The 22,943-nt window shown below is 43.1% G+C and overlaps 2 protein-coding genes across 2 annotated transcripts; one reads left to right on the plus strand and one right to left on the minus strand.

Annotated features, from left to right (window-relative positions):
• Nucleotides 1–61: 61 nt before the first annotated feature.
• On the minus strand, nucleotides 62–21,323 carry LOC120456351. Its single transcript, XM_039643137.2, has 3 exons — nucleotides 21,111–21,323; nucleotides 263–554; nucleotides 62–210 (listed from the first exon to the last, which is right to left on the minus strand). Exons 2-3 carry the CDS (start codon nucleotides 315–317, stop codon nucleotides 62–64), a joined length of 204 nt encoding a protein of 67 aa, XP_039499071.1. The 5' UTR covers nucleotides 318–554; nucleotides 21,111–21,323.
• Nucleotides 711–6,133, plus strand: LOC120456350 (cytosolic endo-beta-N-acetylglucosaminidase). The gene is made up of 4 exons (XM_039643136.2): nucleotides 711–1,062; nucleotides 3,639–3,876; nucleotides 4,050–4,367; nucleotides 4,838–6,133. Exons 1-4 carry the CDS (start codon nucleotides 813–815, stop codon nucleotides 6,000–6,002), a joined length of 1,971 nt encoding a protein of 656 aa, XP_039499070.1. The 5' UTR covers nucleotides 711–812; the 3' UTR covers nucleotides 6,003–6,133.
• Nucleotides 21,324–22,943: the final 1,620 nt, after the last annotated feature.

A 22,943-nucleotide genomic window follows, 5' to 3' on the forward strand; every position in this document is an offset into this window, starting at 1 on the left:
TGAGCTGATCCCGGCTGTGCACCGGCTGCTCCGTCTCCGTATGGCAGGCCGCGTACAACAACTATGCGGTCACGTAGTACTCCCGCTGCCGCTTCTGGCACTTCTCGCGCGCAATGTAGCAGAGGGCGATGGTGATCAGGAGCACTATGGTCACGCCCATGCCGATGCTCACCCACATGATCTCCTCGTTGATGCCCACGTACGAGCGTCCTGCAAACAAATCAACGTTAGGAAGACAACCTAAATAAGGAGGAGAACTCACCATTATAGTAGTGATTGGAGTAGCCGGCCTTGCCAGCCACTCGACCCGCTGGCATTTTGCGAAAAGTTCAGCCCAATGGATAGATAAATGTGCGCGCTCTTTGTTTATGTTTGTTGGCCACTTGGCTCGCTGGCCAGCAAAGTTTCCACGTGCTATTTGTTGCTATTGCAGATGGTTTGGCAATTTTACTTTTTCCTTTTCTTTTTCAATTCGCTTGTCCTTGCTTAATGGCAATTTATGTGTGCGGCCGCATTGCGCGCTCCTCAAGGGCGTTGCTTGGCGCCAGCAGGACCTGAAATTAGTGAAGAGAAAACGCAATTAGAGCAAAACCATTACAAAAGTTGTTTTTTGTGTTCTTTTTCGTGCTATTTAAATTTTCGCGGGCTGCGGTATTTTGCAGCACTGCTCCACGCGTTTTACATCACTGATGGGGAAGAGGAAGAGTCGCGTAGTCAGCTGTTTTCGAGTAAATAAAAATATTAGTTTTCTCTGATTTTTTTGTTGCTCAGTTTCGGAGTTTTGCTCAAAATTAACTGCTGGAAAGTGCAAGATGGACAACTTGGAGTCTAAGGTACTGGAAGACACCAGCAAAGTGATGGAAAACAGTGAAACGGAGCGGGAAAATGACAAAATCACCGGCATTCCAGCTGCAGAAGAAGTTGTTTCCGGGACGAAGAGGGGAATAGAAGCGGAAGTCGTTGGAAGAGGGGAAGGGAGAGAGGAAAAGGAAAAGGAGAATGCATGCGAGAAAGAGACAGTGCAACGGGAAAAGTGTCGGGACCAAAACACCTGTAGATGCAGTAAGTCCGTCTCTTTCACTCTCTCCCACATACATATATAGCCATCTCTTTTGCACTACGTTTAATTATTACGGAGCAGTGATATTAATATAAGTAAATAGCTTCCCATTAATCGTTATATATGAAATGCATTCCACTATTTACCACTTTTAAAGTAGTAAAAAATTAAAAAGAAATTCCCCTGAATTTTTGTCAGTTCATAATAACCTTATCTTTAAAGCTCTCTATTACTCATTCAATTAATTGGACAGTGATAATGGAGTTCTTTGTTTAGTTTTGTGAGTTCAAACTATGAAATTTACCAAGATTACTGAATTCATCATTCGTTTCGAAAGTACAAGCAATAGCACTTTGTGTCAATCAAGAATCGTTTAAGCGTTTTCCTTTTGCTTTCCTTTTTTCCGACCAAAGATTGTGACCAGACACGCGGATCATTCGTATGCACGGATTGCTCCTGGCCAGAATCCATATCCTGGCATCCGTGATAGATTAAAGTTGCGCCCACACACAAATTGCATGAAAACGCCACGCCTGTCGTCCTTTTCCCCGCCCCCCTTCTTCCTGGCCATATCTGCTTCAGCTGCAAAAAGTTTCGCCCGAGCACACTGAGAAAAACAAATACATATTCGCACAGCAATAATTAAATAAAAAATAAATAAGTAATAGTCTTAAAGTAATAATACTTTCACTTGAAAGAAACCTTCAACTGCTGAAGGCACTACTTTTTTAACTGCATATTTATTAAAGTATTTTCCCTTTCTTACATATTTTCCACCATATTTTCTCGCAGTGCAGCAGCAGACACAACAGGAAGCAGCGCCTCCTTTTGTTTCCATAGCTGCACATGCAGAAGCTGCAACTGCAGTCGAAATGAGTGCATGGGTCGCTTTTGACCAGGCCAAAAGCACCAAAGCACAAAACCCAAAACCCGTTAGTGAAGTTAAAGCCACACTTGGCATTTGGCATTCGACTTGAATAATTCATGCCCCAAAAACGCAATGCAATGCCATTTCCAGGGCTCACGTACCGAAAATTTTGCAACCCAAAGTTGCGAGTTTGGAGCGATAAAGGAATCATTTGTTTTCACTTCGCTTTTCCCCCGGAAAATGGCGAACTTTAAGGGAAACTCCCGCCTGCGTGGTAATGAAAATAAAGCGCTTGCTCATTATTTAACCGCGCATTAAGTGCAGTTGACGCTGCCGGCGGCGTGGGCTAATTGAAAAGCGCCAATTGCAGCAAGCATGGGTTAACTTAACCCCCCAATGCCCCCTTTAACCCCTGATTAAATTGACTCACAGACCGGCAATCTTTTCTGCTTAGCTGCTGCTGCACCAGCTCATTAGATTGCTAATTTCCACCACTATGTCTTGCTCCTGAATTTATGTATGTATATAGATAGATTGCCTTGTTAGGAAAATTCATATTTATGCATATAATATTTATGTATAAACAGGATAATTATTCATAGCACGGATCTAAGATTACGTAAACTCAAATTTAGATTTTCTAAACATATGCTAATTTCCACAACTATCTCTTGCTCTTGAATGTATGTATATACATAGATAGATTGCCTTGTTAGGAAAATTCATATTTATGTATATAATATTAATGTATAGTAGCATAAACAGGATAATTATTCATTGCATAGATTTTAAATAGCTTAGAGTGTATTTTAGATTTTCTAAACATATGCCAATTTCCACAACTATCTCTTGCTCTTGAATGTATGTATACAGATAGATTGCCCAATTAGGAAACTTAATATTTATTTAAATTGAGTGGCATAAACAGGATAATTATTCATGGCATGTATCATAGATTGCTAAAACTGAAATTGAGATTTTCCAAACATATGCTCAGCCGAAGTAAAAATCGCATATATTATGCATGGCACTGGAAACTATTGTTTAATTGGAGCAAGAAATTGCATAACAGCTGCATTTAATCGCCATTGAGTTTATCTGGCGGAAATAATAACCAGCTCGCTAGTTTGACCGTGACAAAATCCGCGGGTCAAGTGGCGAATGCGAAAATTGAAAAACCCTCAGTGCTTATCCGGAAAAATGCAGAAGAAAGAAATTAAATTCGTTTTACGAGTGCTGTAAAAATGCTACTAAACGCGGGTAATTGGCTTATAAAACGTGCTGTTTTCACTAGTTTAACTTATGGGTTTTTTGAATATGAAAAGGACAGAGCTTTTCATTGCAGAGTATTACGGAATTTATTAGCAAAGAATGTTTATTGAAATACAATTACCCCCTAAGGGCAATAAATAAGTCGCTTTTTAGGCACTTAAGTACTTACAAGTTCTAGTTTATCAGGCTTTTCAACAAAAGAACTTTTCAGCTAATTTGAAATAGACACACTCTTTTCTCCCAGTGCAAAAACGAACACCCACCCATTGCCATTTCATTGAGATATAAAAACCCATTAGCTAGCTCAATTCTCCATTCCCCAATCTCCATTGTCCATTGTCCACTGAACACTCGAGCGGTTTGCATCCGCGGAAAGATCTTAGAAGTCTCTTAGAATGTCCGTACGACGTGGAGCTCACATATCCCCCGAACTTGCAGCCCAACTGGAGGCGGAGCCCATCAAGGACAACCGCCAGCTGCTGGAGTTCCGGGTGCGGAGCAGGGACATCGACTGGCGCCAGTATGTCCAGCCACTGGACACCAGCGTTCGGGCGGCGGCCGTCTATCTGGACCGCCAGGCGGACTTCGTGGGCAGCAGGCGGCGCGAGGTTAACGAGGATAATCGCAGGGAACTGCTCGTCTGCCACGACATGATGGGCAACTACCTCGAGGATCGGTGAGTCCTTAAACTGGCCCTATTTTCATGTAGTCAGAGTGAAAGATAGCTTGCTACTTTTCCATCCAATTAATGAATATGCAGTAACAGACGAAACGCTGCAGTTCCATTCAACTTGTAAACCAGAGAGTTCCGAAAATGAAGTTTTTAATGGGCTTTTGTACTTTTCACAGGCACTTTCACAGCTCGCAGAAGTACGACGACTATCGATTCGTGCACTGGTCAGCCGTGGATTACTTCTGTTACTTCAGCCACGACTACGTGACCATTCCGCCCTGCGGCTGGCTGAATGCCGCCCATCGCCACGGAGTTCCGGTGCTGGGCACGTTCATCGTGGAGGCAGCCGCACGGCTGGACGAGTTCCTGGCCACCGAGGAGAGTGTCGAGAGCACCGTGGAGGCCCTAACCCGTCTCTGCCAGCACTTCGGCTTCGAGGGCTGGCTGGTCAACGTGGAGGTGACTGTTCCCCAGGGCAAAATGCCCAGTCTTTAGTGAGTATTGGTCAGTCCATCCGAAATAAACTACTTTTTAACTCTTTAAACGGCGCACACAGGCTGTGAGTTAGTAAAAGTTGGGGAATGCGAGTGTTTACATGACAAATAGCTTGTATCAGCGCCTTTGCAACAAATTTGACATGTTTGATGGAAGCAAACTTTGCTCTTGCCTCAGCTGTCCAATTTATCAACAGCTTTCTTCAATTCCATCTATCATGAACTGTCAAAAGCACAACGAGCTCTTCTATCTTCACGCCACAAGGAGGTTGACTTATTGCACTTTGCACCAGTCAATGGAACGCACAAGTTGGCCTGCATGTGAGATAAAATAGGAGTGAAGAGCATCTGAAAAGTAGCCAGCTGTTACTTAGGACATAAAGTGCATTGGGTGCATAGGCTAATCCTAACGCAATCGGAGACCGATTTCTGATAATCCCATTATGCACCCGTTTCCCTCTCTTCCCCAGCCACTTTGTCCGGCAACTGACGACCGCCACGGAGTCACGTGTGCCACATGGACGTGTCTTTTGGTACGACAGCGTTACGGACGACGGCAAACTGCAGTGGCAGAACGAGCTGAACTCCCGGAACGCGCGGTTCTTCCGGCACAGCCATGGAACGCTCATAAACTACGCCTGGGACGAGGGCCACTTGGAGCGGAGTGCCCAGCAGGCGGCGAGGGAGCAGGCGCCCCAGCACCGCGTCTTCATGGGATTGGATGTCTTTGGAAGGAGTCGCAAGGGCGGCTTCCAGAGTCTGGAGACCATGCAGCTGATTGCGAACAGCGGCTTCTCGGCGGGCATCTTTGCGCCCGGCTGGACCTTCGAAACGCTCCATCGCTTTGGGTACAACATCAAGAATCCACGCGGAGATGAGCAGGTGAACGCGTCATTCTTGGCCAGAAACGAGGCGTGGTGGGCCCGCATTTGGCCCACTTTGGCCACGCATCCGTACCGTTCGCTGCCCTTCTTCACGGACTTTTGCGTCGGTTCCGGTCGCATGGAATTCGAGCGGGGTTGGAGGATACCGGGCGCCTTCTTCAATCTGTCGCGGCAATCGCTGCAGCCGTCGGTGCCGCTGGACAGGAATGCAGTGCATCATTTCGACGATGCCTACTCGGGCGGCTGCTCCCTGCTGGTGACCAACTACGAGCGTGCCTTCCGGCTTTTTGTCACCGACTTTGAACTGGCCCTCGGCGTTCTGCTGCTGAGTTATGTTTTCCGAATCGATGGCGATGCCGTGGCCACCACCTTTGACCTGCTGCTGCGTGTGACACCGCTGCGTAGCAATGACGAGGACTTGTACCTATTCTGCGGCGACTATGAAGGCGCCATTGTTGCTCCACAACGCTGCTACCTATCGCCCCTCGAACGAGACATGCCCAGTGGCCTTCACCGCTTGCGCCAGTTCAGCAGATCCTTGGCAGTGGGCTGGCAGATGCGTCACTATCTGGTCAAGTTCGATGGACCCGTCAGGGTTCAGGACATCGGAGTTAAGTGCCGGCGCCCGGAGGAATCGAGCACGCAGGCCAAGTTGGGTGTCGTTTATGTGGACGCTCTGTCGCTGGAGGATTTGAGGGGCACGTGGACAGACATTCCAGTCTACGGCAAACGCATGTGGAATGAGCAGTGAACTTCAAGCTCAAGTTGGTTAAGTAAATAAGAATTTTTTGTTTTTATAACCCATAAAATTGTGCAATTATTAAGTATTAATTTCTATGCTGATGCAGTGTGCAAATTAATAATAAAGTAAACGATAGTAAACAACGTCGAGTATGCAACTATAAAAACTATAAGACAGCCTTGCATTTTAAGGCAAAGATCAAACACTTTTTGCTGGAGATGCTGCTCCATAGTGAAATTGGCTTGATGGCCATAAAAAAACCCCTGTTTAAGTAATCTTTACTCATTTTTTGGTGACTCTGCCATTGGCAGTCATTAATCAAGGCCCATTCTGGCATTTGTGACGAGCGCTGGCGGCTGACTCATTGCATCCTGGACCTCATCCACTAGAGAGCGCTCCTGGCACTTGGCCACATCACTCAACTACACTTCACTTCACTTCACTTCATTTGGCACCGCTCCGCTCCGCTCCAGTGGCCCTCAAACTGGGCTTGGCTCGCAGCCAAGCTGTCTGGCCCCTAAATCGTGACTTTGAAACTGTGCTCTTGAACGACTTGTACCCAATTTTTATGTTGCCATTTAAAAATAGTGCATTAAATCAGGTTTTTGATCAAACTGTATGATTTAAAACTAATTAAGTGTAAAATTGTATGCAGACGGCAGTTGTGCATTATGTTAAATGCTAATCACTTTTTGCAAGTTAAATGCAAAGTTAATCAAAGCAATTAGCATTTGGTTTCTGGTTTATGCTGCTGCATAAATAATTATCCATTATTGTAGCGCTCTAAAGAAAAATAAATGCCCATGTAAACGGTTTTTAATTTGAAATTGATGTTTACTTTGCTGCAAAACGTGACCAACTGACCGCAAAATTTGCGTTTACATTTTCAGCATTCAAATTTGTGCTCTAACACCTTTACTGATATTTACCCCCTCCCTTTGCCGCACCCCCCCCCCCCCCCTCTCCCCCTTGCCCAGCCTTGGCTGAGCAATTTTTTGACATTTTTAATGCAGATTTTGCAGGCGGCACACACTGTTGACATCATTTCCGTTTGCATGACAGCGTCTGCAATCCCCGACTTTTTCCCCCACTTGCATGCCATTTTATTTGTTTAGTTCTCCGCTTTCTGTTTAACTTTGGCTCTCGGCCTTCCTCTTTCTCTTCCTCTTCCTCTTCCTCTTCAGCGAGGCTGCTCTGAATTTCCGCGCCTTTTCGGGGGCGCCGAAGCGGAAGTTGAAAAAACGCGGGGCATTTCCGGCCAGCGGGGTGCCAAGTCATCTTGCTCCCTCTCTCTCCCTCCCTTTCATTGCCAGCACTATAGGAGCCCCCTTCCCTCTCTTTCTCGGGCTGTCTGCTTTTTGCTGGATTTATGTTCCGCTGTCGCAATTAGCCACGCCCCACTGTAGCCCCACCGCCACTGCCACTGACCGCATTTCGTGGTGATTAACGTCATCAGCGGGAATTCATTGATTTAGCTGCTGAATTTTGCCAATGGAAATATGATGCGAAATGGGAATAGATAAGTCCCTGATACGTTCGGCAAAATTGAACAAATGATGAAGGTGCACTCAAAAAAAAAACAAGCAGCAATCTGCATTCATACTACAATTTGCGTTGCGTCATTGTGAAATCTTGTTTACGGAGACTGCAACTTTTGTTTGAGCTGCCAGCAATCTAGCTTTTATATGTTTTATATGAAAACGGAGTGAATGCTCTTCATTAGCCAGGAAAATACGATTTTGAGTTTTCCCATTTCAAAAGTCCTTTCAGCCTCTCGAAATAAAAAGGGAACAGCCTTCGCTTTGAATTCTCGCAGTGGTCAGGGGAGAGCTCATTTATTGCAACAAAAAGCGTCGAAAAATTGGGGGGAGAATCCAAACAAGTTTGGGGGCATGACCTAGATGCGGATTTTTGGGTAGGAGAATTGCAGGGAACAGGTGGCATGCAGCACATTAGGGGGCATGTGGATTTCGGGCTCCGATTTTGTGCATTTAAATGGAATTGCAAAATGTAAATGGGAATTGAAATTGAATATGCCAGCAGGTCGAGATGCGCATGTATCTGTCGGCCATTGTAACTCGAAAATGCAATTTGCGGTGGTCCTACTTTTTACTCTTTGATTTTAACTGAACTGAACTGAAATGCAAATGAGGCGGAATCAAATATCGCCATCAGTGCTGAAATATGCACAGTTTTTAGGCGAGATTTATTTTAAAATCCAATTAGGTGTTTTTGAAAAACCAAACATTTAACATTGCAGTGCAAATGTCTCACACAGATGATATATTTGATATATTTTCAAGCTTTTTTCTATTTAAGCCCTGAAACATCTCAAATGTCAAAAAGTAATAAATTGGGGCAAAGGAAAACAGAAAAAGGCAAGAGCAATCTCTTGGCCATCCATGAAATAATAAATATCCCTTTGAGTGGGTTTTCCTCTTTGCCCGCGGGAAATGGGAAAAGAGCACAGTCCTCTCGCCCCTTTTAGCCATCTATTTGAGCCACATTTCTCGGATTCGGCAGCATTTCAGCCTAATTGGCGTATCCGTTTGTAGATTGGCGGAGATGCAATTGTCGCCGCTCGAAATCAAATTAATGCCGAGTGTGCGGTGTGCGGTGATATGCAATTTTAAATTATCTCCACGCACAGCAGCTGCCACGCCCCTCTTTCGTTGAATTGTGGGCGTAAATGCCGCCATAATGTGGCCAACACGCACGCACACATGCACACGTTCAAACACACACACACACGCACACACTTACTAATGAGTTCTCTGATTTCCTCGGTTGCCGCATCAGCATAAATTAAAGCCTACTTTCTGGGGCGTGGCTTTGATTACTAGCATTGAGCCGAGCCAGCGGCAAAGTGATCGGAGCCACAGGACGAAACCACAACGGAAGCCTCTTCTTTCGTCCTTGCAACTCATCGAATTTCAATAAGAAGAGCTGAGTGAATGTGGTGGGTAAAACCAATGGGAAAAATACCATTTGAACATCTAGTTTGCAGCTACAGCTGCTCAAGGCAAGGATTAATTAAAAATGTGTTTATTTGGTTTAAGGGTAATATACTATGGGTATTGTTTAAATACTATTTGATAATCTTTTTCTATTTTTCATTACTTTTCCATTCATTCTAAATATTTTCTATTTTTCCCCGATATTTGCTTTTGTATGATTACCAATTTAAACGAATGTGATCATTACATTCCTTTAAGTTTATACTGACTTTTGAGCATAAACCATAAACTTCTGGATGAAACCCATCAAAGTCCACAATAGCTGCCTAAATTCCATTCTGGTTCTGGTTAATGGATTTCCATGGATAGCCACAAAACCAGGCCGCTGAACTTCATTTGGGTCAAAACGCTGTTTGGCTTGTGGTCTTTTGGCCTTTTGTCCTTTTAAGCCATGCATCAAGTGTTGGACAGGTCATAATGCGTATATATGCGCATTTATTGCCATGTTCGCAAACACGGTCTTCAATTTTCATTAGGCATCACTGATTAAAGACCACAGATTTGTATCTGTATCTGTATCCATTTCACACACGCTGATGGCAGACTGGACGTAATAGATTTCCACTGTTGCCGCAAATCCACTGGCGAACTTATTGGGAAATCGGGTGAAAATGCGATTTAATGCAGGGCCCACTCACTCGCTCTGCACGCTTTTCCAGATTTTCTCCTTTTTCGCAGGCAGCAGAGCGTCAAATCCTTGAGGCCTGGCCATCCCCTTGCCACAGGATGTGTGCGTGTGTTTGGTCCTCGCGGCGCCTCATAACTTTTCCACATGGCCAACAAAATCACCAGCAAACAAACAAAACAGCACGAGAGCGAAAAAAAATATTTCGGCCATGTATTTGGCTTTGCTCACATTTCCCACCCTTTGCCAAGGTTTTTTTTTGGGTTTTCTAAGCAGAGAAAAAACGGGGGGAAAATGTGTGAAAATGCATTTATGGTTGGCTTGGATTTAGACGTAGTCTCTAATGAGAACCAACTATTAGGAAAGTGGAAAATGGTTTGTTAAACAAATTAAAGACAGCGCGAAAAAGTGTTTAAAATAAGCGAAACCCTTTAAATGTCATGAACGTATGAATACAAGATGCTCGTAAAAACAAAACACCCTTTGACAACAAATAGGAACAGGATATTGAAAAGGATCTCTGGGGCATTTCCCATTTCTTGTTTGTCGTCGCCGCTTTGGCTAAACATTCATTATTTCGCTTTCGGTGTGACGACCATCCGTCTCGCATCCATCCGCCATAACCGTATCCTCTGAATCCTCCATATCCTCCTCATTCTATGTGTCCTCCATATCCTTTGAATCCTCCGTATCTGCCGGATCTGCCGTCTATATCGGGCATTGAGCAGTTTGTTCTGCTGACGTTGAACAATTGTTTGCGTTTTCGCATTCCAGTCGGCAATCAGTTGGGCAAACAGCAGCCATCGAAGGACGAAGGACGCAGGAGCAAGGGGTTATTATGAGCGGGGAAAAGCAGATGGAAAATGCAACAGGCACCGCACCTTGGACTTGGAAGACTTTGTGATTGTGTTTGCTCAAAAGCAATAGAAATTCTCCACATTGTTGCTTGGAAAAGCATTTATGTTTCGATTTTATGACCCGCAATTGCAGCTTTTCCTAGGTAAATCTAGTGTAACAGCCTTTGCTGGCATTTTCCCCCCTTTTTCTGAACTTTCTGACAAGCAAATTTAAGGGAAACCCACAATGTAAAATGGCAGAATATGTAAATGTCAATGTTCCTATTTAGAATCCTTTTTAGTTAAGTCCTAAATCATCAATTTGTGAATCCCTGAACTGCTTGTTCAGCTCTTTTGGCTCTACACAAGGCATTTGCTCTTGCAGTTGAACTCGAAACGAATGCAAGCAGCTCAACGTCACTCAATAACATGTCATTTATCAGGCTGACAAAGAGTCTTAACTGCAGAGGAAATAGAGCCCCCCTTCACCCCCTTTCACCCCAGGACTTTTCCGTCAAGATTTTCTCTTCACTCTTCTTTCACTTGTTTTTTGTTATTTCAAAATTGCTCGAGTTGATTACAGAATACCCTTCGCAGTAATTAATTCCACTAGCAGAGCATTTCTCCAACCTCCTGAGGTTTATCTTAAATTGGTATCTACTTATTTACTGTTATTTAAAGGACGAAGATTGCTGTCTTATAGCCGGCTAACTTGAAGGATTTTTCCGGTTTTCCTTCTTGTACTTTTTATGCGCTTTTGCCAGCCGTTTTTCTGAATTTTTAATGGCCTCATCAATTAGTTTAACCATCTTAACTGCGAAAACTTGGCGAGTTGATTTGCAGGCAAAAGGATGTCGCTGTCGCACAGTTTGAGCAGCACTTTGACGTCACTCGCTGTCCTTGTTGTTTGGCCATAAAAAGAAAACATCGTCGGGGCAAGTTTTGCCAGCGCGAAAATGATGTGAAGTTTCCCAACATCCCCGCCTTCCCAACCCTCTGATTTTTCCGCTTTTCCTTCGACTTTGTGTTGATGAGAAAAGGCAGGAAACACACACACGCATAAACAGGGATAAAAATAGCACAATATGCTATAAGATTTTACTACTTACAACGTTAGGACAGTTCGTTAATTTCGGCCAGCTTCTACCTGAAATATTTATTTTATTTTCGCTTCACACATTAACTTCTAACAAATGAATTTATACGTCTAATAATATATATATGAACAAAAGGCTAAATAATCTGGAAAATAGGAAAATAATTTACTTAAAAAAGGTGTGCTAATTTTGACCTTTTCTTAATATTTAAAAAGCACAAGCTCCACTTATATATATTTGTTAGGTGACATTTATTTAAGGATCTCCAAAGCTGAGATGCCTCAAGAAGTTTTGTAGTGAAATGCGAGTCTGCAACTATTTCTGTGCTTTCTGTGTACGGGGAGTTTGTTTATTATAATGGCATTGTTGTTTACGAGACACGCACTTTTTCACAATAGGAAACTGAAGTTGGCTGTCGTTTTTTTTTTTTGGGAAACAGGACAGTAGCCGTAACTGAAACGCCGCCATAAATAAGGGCTCAAAAGGGGCCAGATGTCTGGCCTATCTGCGGCTCTTTTTTGCCCCTTTGCACATACACATACACTTGCTCATAGCTCATAACATGGCGGTGTGTGTGTAGATGTGGATGCTGTGTGTGTCCTGGCAGCGTTTCCGACGTGACCGAATGGCGGCGACGTATGCAAAGGGGCGCATAAATCACAGGATCTTCGGGCCGGAGAGGCGGGAGAGGCGACAGGAGCGGCGGAATCACGGCCTGACACTGACTAACTGTCAGAAACCGATGCCAGGACATTGGGACATTGGGACATTGTTGCCAGGACACCAGTCACCCAGATAGCAGCCACTTGCCAACTGCCTGTCCTGGACAAGGTCGCACTGCTCCTTGCCAGCTGAGTGCGCCCAAAAAGCCCTGTTGAAGTCACACATCTCAGCCGGAAGTGAGGCATTGAAGTTGAAGGTCATCGCGAATGCGATTGCAACCGGAAGGATAATTCTTAGTCCGGCGGGAATCGCAGAAGCAGCTTACATAAGCTCAATCATCTCAACCAGTTAACTTCACTTTAGATTTCATTTTACGAGAAAATTCTCTCTTGCTTTCTTGCTAAAAATTGAGTAAATCAAATAGATCTAATGGGAATTCTTTCTTTCTTTCTTTCTGGGAATTTCTTGTTACTTAGGCTAAATTATTTTCCCAGCTAAATATTGATTGACAATTGTTCATAAACTGTTTTAAATTATTTTCCCAGCTAAATATTGATTGACAATTGTTTATAAGCTGTTTTAAATTATTTTCCCAGCAAAATATTGATTGACAATTGTTCATAAGCTGTTTTAACTGATGATTGTCAGCTAGTATTTGTCTGATGATTTGACTGATTTTGCTGTTTTGTTGACGCTTTTCTTTTTACTTCTTTACCGCCTAATACAATTAAACAACAAGTGTATCTGAGTGTGTGTGTGTGTGTGTCCTGAGGCGTTTTTCCCCATCGAAGGACCTTTCCGACTGCCAATCACCTGTTCGATGTGCCATCTTGAGTGACATCCCTAGGACATATGCGTTGAATGAAATACATTTGGCCAACGCCCACATTTCGATGGCGACAATGCAGTTTTCCTCACTTTTCCCATTGCCGTCTGATTCAATTAGAATTTTCATGGAGCAGCGCTGGAAAGTAGGCTATTGCGGGCAACAAAGGCAAAAACAGCGAGAAATGAGAGAAAACTTTTTAAGTGACATTTTCCAGCTCAGCGGCGCGTTTCCTTAAATTATTTGCGACTTTTGGCAAAAGTTTCCCAGTCCCGGGGCTTGGAAAATGGAAAATGCGCGCGAAATGGAAAACTCGCAGCACATGAGTTTTATGCGTAACCCCTATCCGTTTCCTTTCTAAAATTTTGCAAATGCTGCATTGTGTTTTAATTAACTTTTCAGCTGGCACACACGCAGACTTGTTTGTTTGTGGGAAAATTGCATTTCCCCCACGCCCCTTTCTCCACTTTCACCCTCTTCACAGTGATGCCGAAAATGGAGTTTGTTGGTCAAACATTTTGCATATTAAATACCAATTTACTATGCCTACATTGAATATTTTTAAATTACTTTAGATATTCCGAGATATTTTTATAATTCGGTTTCGAGGTGATTTAACTGGATTTAGCATTTGGGAATGAGTTTTCCACCAGCGAGCATGTGAGGCATCTCTCTCAAGGACATTGCCCCTTCGTTTTATTTCACTCGGGGCCTGTGTAGCAAAGTCAGTAATCGGTAATTACATTTATGCCCCATGCCTGGACATCGTCCATGTCAGCTTATGATAACTGGACATTAAGTCCCCAGAGGGGCACAATAATAATATGGGGATAGAGGATAGAGGGATCGGGGCAGAGTGGCAAGAAGACAGAGTGGCAAGGAGGCAGAGTGGCAAAGAGGCAGCCACCCGAAAATTAATTAGACAGATCCGGCAGTGAATGTGGCAGTGAGCCGTTGCAGCTGCAGTTGCAGTTGGCGAACTTTGAAAGTTTCGGCAGGGAACTTGGCCAAAACCAGAGAGCCATATACGAGTGATGGCCAGTGAAAGTTGGCAATTTCAGTGAATAATGCGGTAGTTTGGCAAGTGAATTATGCATTCTGAATGCGAAAGTTCTGCAAAAGCTTAACCAAATTTGTGGATTACTTACAAAATGACAGCAATTTCTGGAAATGCGTGCGGCAAGCTGACTTCAATTTCACTGGATTGGTTTTGCCATTTTTCCCCTCTTGCAAATGCCATCCTTAAAATGGAATTTTCTTTTTTGTGAATAGAAATCTTTGAAGAAGTATAAAAAGTACGACATGTGACAAATGATGCTTTTCCCTGCCAGTACAGCAAACAAGTTTGAAATTAGAAATGAAATGCTTGTTTTAAGCAATGCCATTTCTTTGGGTCACTCCTCAACTGAGTGATGAATGAACTCCGAACTCCGAACTCCGCTCGGAAAAAAACAGCAAACGAACTGCCAAAAAGACGCTCGACAAACAATTAGCAGCCAAATGAATTGTAAGTACTGCCTGGCAGGGAACAAGTTTCGGTGGGTGGGCAACTTTTCCGGCATTTTCCACGGCATTTGGGAGGTGAGAGAGAAAGTGAGTAAGTCTGCTGACGGCCCAAAAAAAAGTAGCCAAGTACCTGCCACATTTTATGCATGTAAGCAGGTGACATGGCCAACAGCAAACAAATTGCCAAGTTTTCCACGAGTGTTAACTGGATTTCTTTTTGTTGTTTTCTGTTTTCCGAAGGAAAACTGAGGTTCAAAGGGCACATTTATTTGACCTTTCGCAGCTGGATTGCCTTATAAATATTTGATGGTAAAAATATGATGCTTTCGCCAGGCTCAAACCTTTAATTTATATTCCAGCCCAAATGTGCTGTAAATCGCTTCAAAATCTCGGCATATACCAAATTGTATACACAATTGCCGAAAAATAATATGCACAGCTCTTTGGCTAAACGAAACCAAATTTATGCGTAAAGGCTGAACAAATTGTTCGCCCATTCGCTGGCAGAATAAACATTCCACATACTTTCCAGGCCATCCCAAAAAATATGTGGCAACTGAAACAAGTATGTCCTTGTTTGGCCAGGACACATACATACTCTCGGAATTATGCGGTTGTTAGCGGGGGGGTTGTGGCTCTCAGTTGTCATGATGAATAAATATTATTGCCAATTAATGTTAGTGCCCGACTGATTTATGCCCTAATTAGCCACTAAAATGTTCCCAGAACTAGCCAGCTAAATGGTATATATATGCAAATGGAGAGGAATGCGGCAATTGGTCTGTTGGCCAGGGTCAAAAGCTGCGATAAGTCGTCTCAAGTGGTTTTCACTTTGTCTCACTGGGCCTTATGGCTTTCATTCCGTTCTAAGGCAAATGTACTTGTATCCCTTCTGCTCGGCAATTGGGTCAGAATGTCGTTGGCTCACACTCGCAGTAATCTGCGTCTCCTAATCTTCATCTCCTGGCTCGAAGGATACTGTTTGCTTTGAGACTCACACCGTTTGCCGACTCCTCCACTTTTCAACTTTTTAGCCCACTTTGCTTTGCCTTTTCCTCCCCAAGCACTTTAAACACCGAGTACTTTGGCTACTGTGCAAGTTAACTAAAAGTTCATTAGAAAGAGTCACCTTTACACTGCATGCTAGTGCATCCGTTCAGCGACTGCCTGCTGCAGCACTCGCTTTCCTTTATTCGCGTAAGAGGTATCCAATAGTCGTGCACACCACTGCGGCGTTCCATTCACTTTTTTGTGTTTGGCTTGGTCGCTGTCTCAAGTGCTAACAAAGCTGTCTAGAAGCGCAGAGACAGGACTTTTCCCCCTCCATTGTCAACGAACCACCGGCAGCAGTTTTCCATTTTTCATTTTCCATTTTCCATTTTGCAACCACAGGGCCCGTGTTTATCGCGTATATTGTTTTGTTTTGCATTATCTGCAGGTTTCTGCACAGATGCCTCCGAATGCACGACTCATGCCCCATTATCGCGCGTTTAATGTGGAATTTTCAGAGGCGTGTGCACGGACACTTTCGAGGGATTAAAATGTTTTCCTAAATTATTATTAAGGCCATCTTCAGGTACATGGATTAGATTCAAAGAAAGTCGTGGAATACTTTTGAAACCCCATCCGCGAATCGAAGGCCGCTTTGATGTCCCATACGACATTCTATTGTTGCCACTGTTTACAGAACGAATAAGTTACTGGCGCAATAAATTGTGGCGCGATAATAGCAGCTGGAAAATTGAGAAAATGGGAAAAACCCAACAACACGTGTCGATTCGTTAAATCGCAAACTGTGAAAACTCGCTCGCCTTGAAAACCCAAAACCGGAGCCTAGATAAAAATGAAAAATAAATTCGAAGGGGGCAACGATGTAAAGTTCGCAATGCCGGTCCAAAGTTTTCTGTACGCAATCATCATAAATTAACGACTCTCAACAAGTGGCAACAGAAAGTGTGGAAAATGTGGAAAGGAAAACGAAGAAGGTGTGGGAAACTTTCCCGGCTTGTTTTCTCTGCTCCGAATCCTTTTTCGCCCCTTTCTCCATTGAAGTCCCAGCACTTATATAATATATAAACCTGATCCTGACGAGTGCGCCAAGTGTTCAGCATTTCGTTTGACCAAATATGGATTAGACCAAAACCCACAATGCCCCCGGTATTCAGACACTGAGAAAAAACATACTAACATTTGAGGAAACATTTGAGAAATGGTACAAAACGTTAAAGCATTTGCTTAAAGATATGTAGTTAAAGATGTTATACTTGACATGCTCATGACAGTTCCTTTGGGTTATTCTCAACTGCTTAAGGTGAAGTTTTTGCTTAGACTTAAGTAACTTGAAGTGCATTTCATTGCAGTTCTCCTCCGCAAATTTCCTTTCAATTAGCAAGACAGCAGTTGCACGGCGAAATTATGTTCATGCATATTTAAAATACTTAATGAATTTCATGAAACTCGACGAGTTTGACGAGTTACATAAGGTCTGGGGGCGTGGGAAAGTGGGCGGGGTTACAAGGATACAAGGCTACAAGGACAACCTACTCCATATCACGCCTGTTGCTGTGGCGATGGCATAATTGCGGATGCATGTACTCCACTTTGGGGAGAACGCCTCTGTGGTGGCGACGGTAATGCAAGTGGGAGGAGCGGGAAAATGGAAAATACATAGAGAAGGGGTAAACACTTTCTGTCCAACTATCTCCTGGCACTCTGGTGTCCCTACATCCTTTGCTGATTTGGAAACAATTCACGAATGGCACACAATTAAACGGCGGCGAAAATGTACTCTAATTTCGGGGGACTTCGCGGGGAAAGCTAGCCATTTTTCGCCGAACTTTTCCGCGGGTTTTCCACCAGCGACTCACAATTAAAGCGGGGCCAAAGTGCAAACTTCTGTCGACCAACAACGTGAGCTGCTTATTAAATATATTATTTTAAACAATTTCAGTGATGCAATTTATTAACTGCTTAAATTTATATTTTTAGTGCCATTATTTTACCAACTCTAGTAATATTTAAAAACAATTTTAAGCTAGATAAAGGCCGCGAAAAATCCGTCAAGTAGCGGGAAGTATGCGACATTTAACCGCGAAAAGCGCTGAGGAAAAGCGGGGAAAATTCCGCGGCCGTGGAAAAGCCCACACAAAATGAGTTGAAGTCGCCCCGTGGGAAAAGCCCGTCTACAAGGAAAAGAAAAGCAGAAAGGGATGCGGAAAATGCGGAACAAGATGACTTGCCCCGCGGAAACTTCAATCAACTAAAGATTTCTCTCCCAAAAACTCTCCCAAATGACTCAAATTTCACAGCTGGGCCGTCCGAGGGGGGGGAGGGGGTGCGCCGAAGAGTCACGTAATGTCACATTAGGAGGGGGGGGTTACAATAAAAGTCACGCGACGTACTGATTTTTTTATAAGAAAGCAGCTATAAGGTAAGTTTTAACGTACTCAAAATTTGACTACGTGAAATTCTTGAATTGAATCTCGCGCCACATTTTGTCACTAGTGCCAACTTTGAACGCACGATAATCAGCTGTTGGACATGTGCTCGAGAAAATTTTCTTTCTTTTTTTTTTACCTATAGGGGGGGGGGAGGGGGGGGGGGTTGGAGAGTGACAAGTCACGAGGTTTATGGACGGCCCCAGCTGGCACTGCATTTTCAAGCATTATTAAAGGGCAGTTGGAAAAGTCCAAAAAACTTGTAAATTATCAGAAAGTTTGACGAAAATTGCATACAAAAAATAAGTCCCTTGCAAAATAAATCCCAACGAACTTGAATGATTTTCATTGCCATTCAGCACTCCGTAAATGTTACAAACTCGCATACATATTTGTTTATGTCTTAGTTCCTATCTAAATAATTATTTTGTCTATATTTGCTGAGAACATTTTAGCAAGTTAATGGAAGTATTGTAACATTGACAATAGGGAACATAAAATAATAACATCACATTATGCATTTCAAATTGATATCATTTCCCATCAAGAAAATCAGCCACTAAATAAATTCATTAATGGCGAATGCCAGAAATTAAAAGCGAATTGCTTGTTTTAGTTCGCAATGTTGGGGAATTACATCGTACAAATGGTGGTATGGTCGTATGGTTGTATGGCTTAACCCCCGATTAACCCACGATGGCCCAGCGAAGCCCCCAAAGACATGCAACAGTTAACAGTCCGACGTCTAATTTAATTGGCTTAGCTGGAGCTGTGGAGCCGTGGAGCTGTGGAGCTGTGGAGCTGTGGAGCTGTGGACTTAGGGCCCTCGTCTTTGGGCTTTGGAAATGGGGGGGGCTTAGGGCTCCGGCACTTTACAGTGCTGACAAGCGACTTGGGGCATTAACCTCCTGATGGCCAAGGGGGTTGCCGCCAAGCGAACGGCTCGTTGAAAGCGTCGTAAAACTCTGCGTATCAAATTATCGTTGGATTTATTGCCCGCCAGCAATGTGCATTTTTTATGCTAGCCACCGAAAAACAGAGAATGTTGTTTAAAAAAGAAAGGGGAATTTATATAAATAAACAAGTGGAAAGAGTAGAAGTGTCGAGTTGACAGTTGGATTGCATAGCTCTCGACTATTCGACTCTCGGTTGGAATTTATCCGAGAGATACAGTTGCTGGATATCTGACATATGAGAAGCGGATTGCAAAGAAAATAAATAAAATATTAACCTAAATAATCATGTTACACATGACTGAACGCATTAATGCAGCAATAAATGTTTCAAATATTACAATACTTTGCTCGTAATGTAAATACTTTTTTATACATTTTATCGAGATAATAATTTTACGAACAAAAACATTCATTAATTGATTGCATGGCACATTAATACTAAATTTAAGGAATATTAGCTGAGAAATAACTCAGGTTTTTCCGCAAAATATTGTTTTAGCTCTGCTCGACTTCGTTCTAATGAATAATAATAAGCTTTTACCTCAGCCAAAATTAGCATACACATCTCCCAGCTAAATGCTATTTTATTAAAAACTTTTCAGCACTTACAAGGAATAAGAAATGCTAGTGCCTTACACTTTGCGAAACATTGTTATACTCACGTCCTTTCTTGAGGCATTATTTCAAGAATGTTGTCTTTAAGTCAGCTTGACTTTCTTGTAGAGAATAATAATGACCCAAGTTTCGAAAGAAGTTTCAGCCAGAAACACAGAATGGATATGGGTAATGGTATGGTAAAGGGCAGGGAAATATGTTTCAATTGAGGCTTTTCCAAGGGATACGGATGCTGCTTGCACAGATTCCATCGCCTGTTGGCCATTTTGCAGTTGGTGCCAATGCAGTTTTCAATTATGCATGCGTTTCGACAGGTGGCGCCATGAATCACTTGGCATGCGTCATGAATTTTTCATGATGCCGGCAACGCCTGTTCCTGCGTTTTTCTGAATTTTCCGATCACCCCCTCCCTCTGCATTTTCCAAGCTCCGACATACACACGTTTAGCTGGCTGCCACGGAAGATTGGATCGGCATTATGCAGCTCTTTCATCCCACATTGGAGCCAATCAGTCGGCAGGAGGAGGTGCCACGATGGGCGTGGCTGGTGCATTGTCAGCTGCGTTGCACTTCACCTGCCTGATTACCGAAACGAAACGAAACGAAACGCTGATGCAGCTCCGGCAATTGTGAGTGCGAGTATGAGAAAATGCAGCCATGTGGCATAAATATTAAGTATACGACGTGTGGGTCGCCTGCTATTGTCTTCCCCTTTATCCCCTTTATTGAAAGTGACAATGGAAGTGTTTTCGCTGGCATTCAAGGCTAGCCCCATCTTACCCCTTCAAAATTCCAAGAATTTTCCACTAATTGTGCCTTTAATCTTTCATCAAACACTTGCAAACTCTCAGTGAAAGTAAGTTTGCCCATTTTCAATAACGAAATATATTTATAGACACACAATCAAGCGAGGTGTTTTTCTATAAATAGTAAAAGACAAGAGCTCTTAATCAGAAGTTGATAAGCTTCAGTATTGACTGCACAATAAATTTGTTTTGCAAATTGATGAAAAATTATAGCGTATTCTTCCCTTAACACATTAAATTCTAGAAAGTATAAAACTTCCATTTAAACAAACATAAAAATAGTAATATTTTAATAGTACCTTGTGGCAAACAATAAAGTTAATTTCTGTTTTATAGCCACTACTCTATTTGCTTTGCTGGTAAATCCTGTGTTTTGATTTGTGGTCACAAAACCTAGACCCTATCAAATGCCAAAGTAATGGCCACACCAAGTGTGTGCTGCTATAAGCCGAAGGACTAACCCACGCGTGAGATAAACGCTCAAATAACTAAGACAAAATTTGGGGAAAACAAGGACAAAGACACTCGAGAGACTCACAAAATCGTAAAAACCAACGTATGTGAAGTGGAAAACGCTGTTGCAATAAGTTGCTTTACTGGACCAGGGCAAAAATAGAGTGTAATGAGATGAAAGATTCATAGAAATGGCCCATCTAACTATGCAAAGTGTTTTCGCCGCAAAGCAGAGACACTGTTTATAAATAATAAATCGAATGGAGATGACAAACGCTCACCTCCAAAGAGGCCAGACAACGCCTATCCTGCCGCACTTTCAAATTCCGTTCAGTTTGCCCGAAAGTTGGCGCACTTTTCCTGCGTTTCTCGTACCGGGCCAACGGGTCGTATGAGCGTTTTAGCGTTTGAGCGACGGCGAAGCGCAGCTATCAGGTATCGAATATCAAGTAGCCGACTGCGGAGGCGACCTGCCACAAGGCGACACAAAAGCGAACTGAGGCGCCCATCCGGCGACTGGTGGCCGCCACGTTCACAGTCACAGTCGCAGCCACATGGAAATGATGCCGAAGCTGTGCACTTCGTACAACTCGGCTCCGAGCACTCGGATCTGGGATCTCCGAGTGGCGAGTGCCCCGCCACAAGGATGCAACACAGTCGTGGCAGGATATCCCGCTGTTTGGGCACACACACACACACACGCGGGCAGATAACTCGAGGGCGCCCAAGTATGAAACCATTAAGTGAAATATTTTATTGTAATTAAATTTGAATGTTTCTATATTTATTTTAGTGGCCAGCAAGTCGAAGTATGCTCACGTTAGGATTTCATTTTCCTGCAGGCTGCACCAGTTTTGCGACCACCGCTGTTTCGGGTCGTCACCTGAAGGCCTGTCTTCTGGATCAGGTCGTCACCTGGCCACCGCTCTGTGCCGGAAAATTCCGGCTAATTACCCCAGTGTCCGTATTTGGCCATATTTGGCGGCCAGTCGGCAGTCGGCCGTGTCCTTGTCGTCCTTCAAACCCGCTGGCGCCTTCCGTTGGCCAACTTCTGCCATCAGCCATCTGCGTGTGTTATCAGTTGACTCAAAGTCAACGTTCAGGTGAACTCAATTTGCACCTGCACGAGCTACTGACACCTCAGCATATGTGTTTTTTATGTACATACACTGGAGAAATAGACGCCTAATTTTCATGTACAAACACTGGACAAATAGGCGCCTAATAAAATGTTAATCGGCAACGGAATGATTTTACTTGTGTTTATTTAAATTTATAATGATTTTAAGTTAACAATCTAATGATCTCGCTTTAATGTGAATCTACTTTATTCATAGGCTGTCATTGTTTTGTTAACGCATTCATAAATACCTCTTTTGTGTTTAGGAATGAAATCCTTTTCTTGCAGTGCACTTTAGTTTGAACTTAAGCTGCAGAAGTAGTTCTCCCCGTGGCTCCTTCTCCGTCCTTTTGGCCCGCACCTCGACTTTGATTTGGAGTGCCGTTTATGCATGCAACAGGGCGTATGAGTGCTGGCTAATTGGCTGCAGGTGGCGGCGGGTCACAGGTCCCGGGTCACAGGTCACAGGTCACATAGCAACAAGTGCGGCTCACTGCTTACGAAACAGGAAAGTATCTGCAATTAAGAACAAATAAGCTTAATTAACAGCAATTGTAATGTTATCCCAAGCGTGCCTTAAAGAAGTAGTTTGTCATTGGTTTTAAACATTGTATAAATATCTAAAAATAAATACAATAAAAATATATTTTTTAAGAGGTTTGTCATTGGTTTTAAACATTATATAAAAACCTAAAAATAAATACAATAAAAAATAATTTTAAAGAGATTTTCACACAAACTTTTACTTAATTAAAATAGTTGCAAAATAACTTCTCTATTGGCTAATAGTTTCATAATTTCAACTTTGCCCAATCAATGTATTTTAAGTAGCGCATATTGGTTAATACAACCAACTTCACAACTAGTTGTAGTTGAGCAACATTGATTAAATTTTCAAATTCTTCCACTTGTTACAAACTTTTCGTACAAGATTGCCCCTAATAGCTGCAATTTCTCCCATGGAAGCGGCAGTTTTAGACCCGCTGCCTGGAAA

This window comes from Drosophila santomea, chromosome X, assembly GCF_016746245.2.
Source record: "Drosophila santomea strain STO CAGO 1482 chromosome X, Prin_Dsan_1.1, whole genome shotgun sequence".
Lineage (NCBI taxonomy): Eukaryota > Metazoa > Arthropoda > Insecta > Diptera > Drosophilidae > Drosophila > Drosophila santomea.

Coding starts and splice junctions, on each gene's coding strand:
- LOC120456351 (XM_039643137.2), bottom strand. CDS start 317: ATGCCAGCGGGTCGAGTGGCTGGCAAGGCCGGCTACTCCAATCACTAC. Junction 211..262: donor CTCCAATCACTACTATAATG/GTGAGTTCTCCT, acceptor ATTTGTTTGCAG/GACGCTCGTACGTGGGCATC.
- LOC120456350 (XM_039643136.2), top strand. CDS start 813: ATGGACAACTTGGAGTCTAAGGTACTGGAAGACACCAGCAAAGTGATG. Junction 3,877..4,049: donor GGCAACTACCTCGAGGATCG/GTGAGTCCTTAA, acceptor TACTTTTCACAG/GCACTTTCACAGCTCGCAGA. Junction 4,368..4,837: donor GGCAAAATGCCCAGTCTTTA/GTGAGTATTGGT, acceptor TCTCTTCCCCAG/CCACTTTGTCCGGCAACTGA.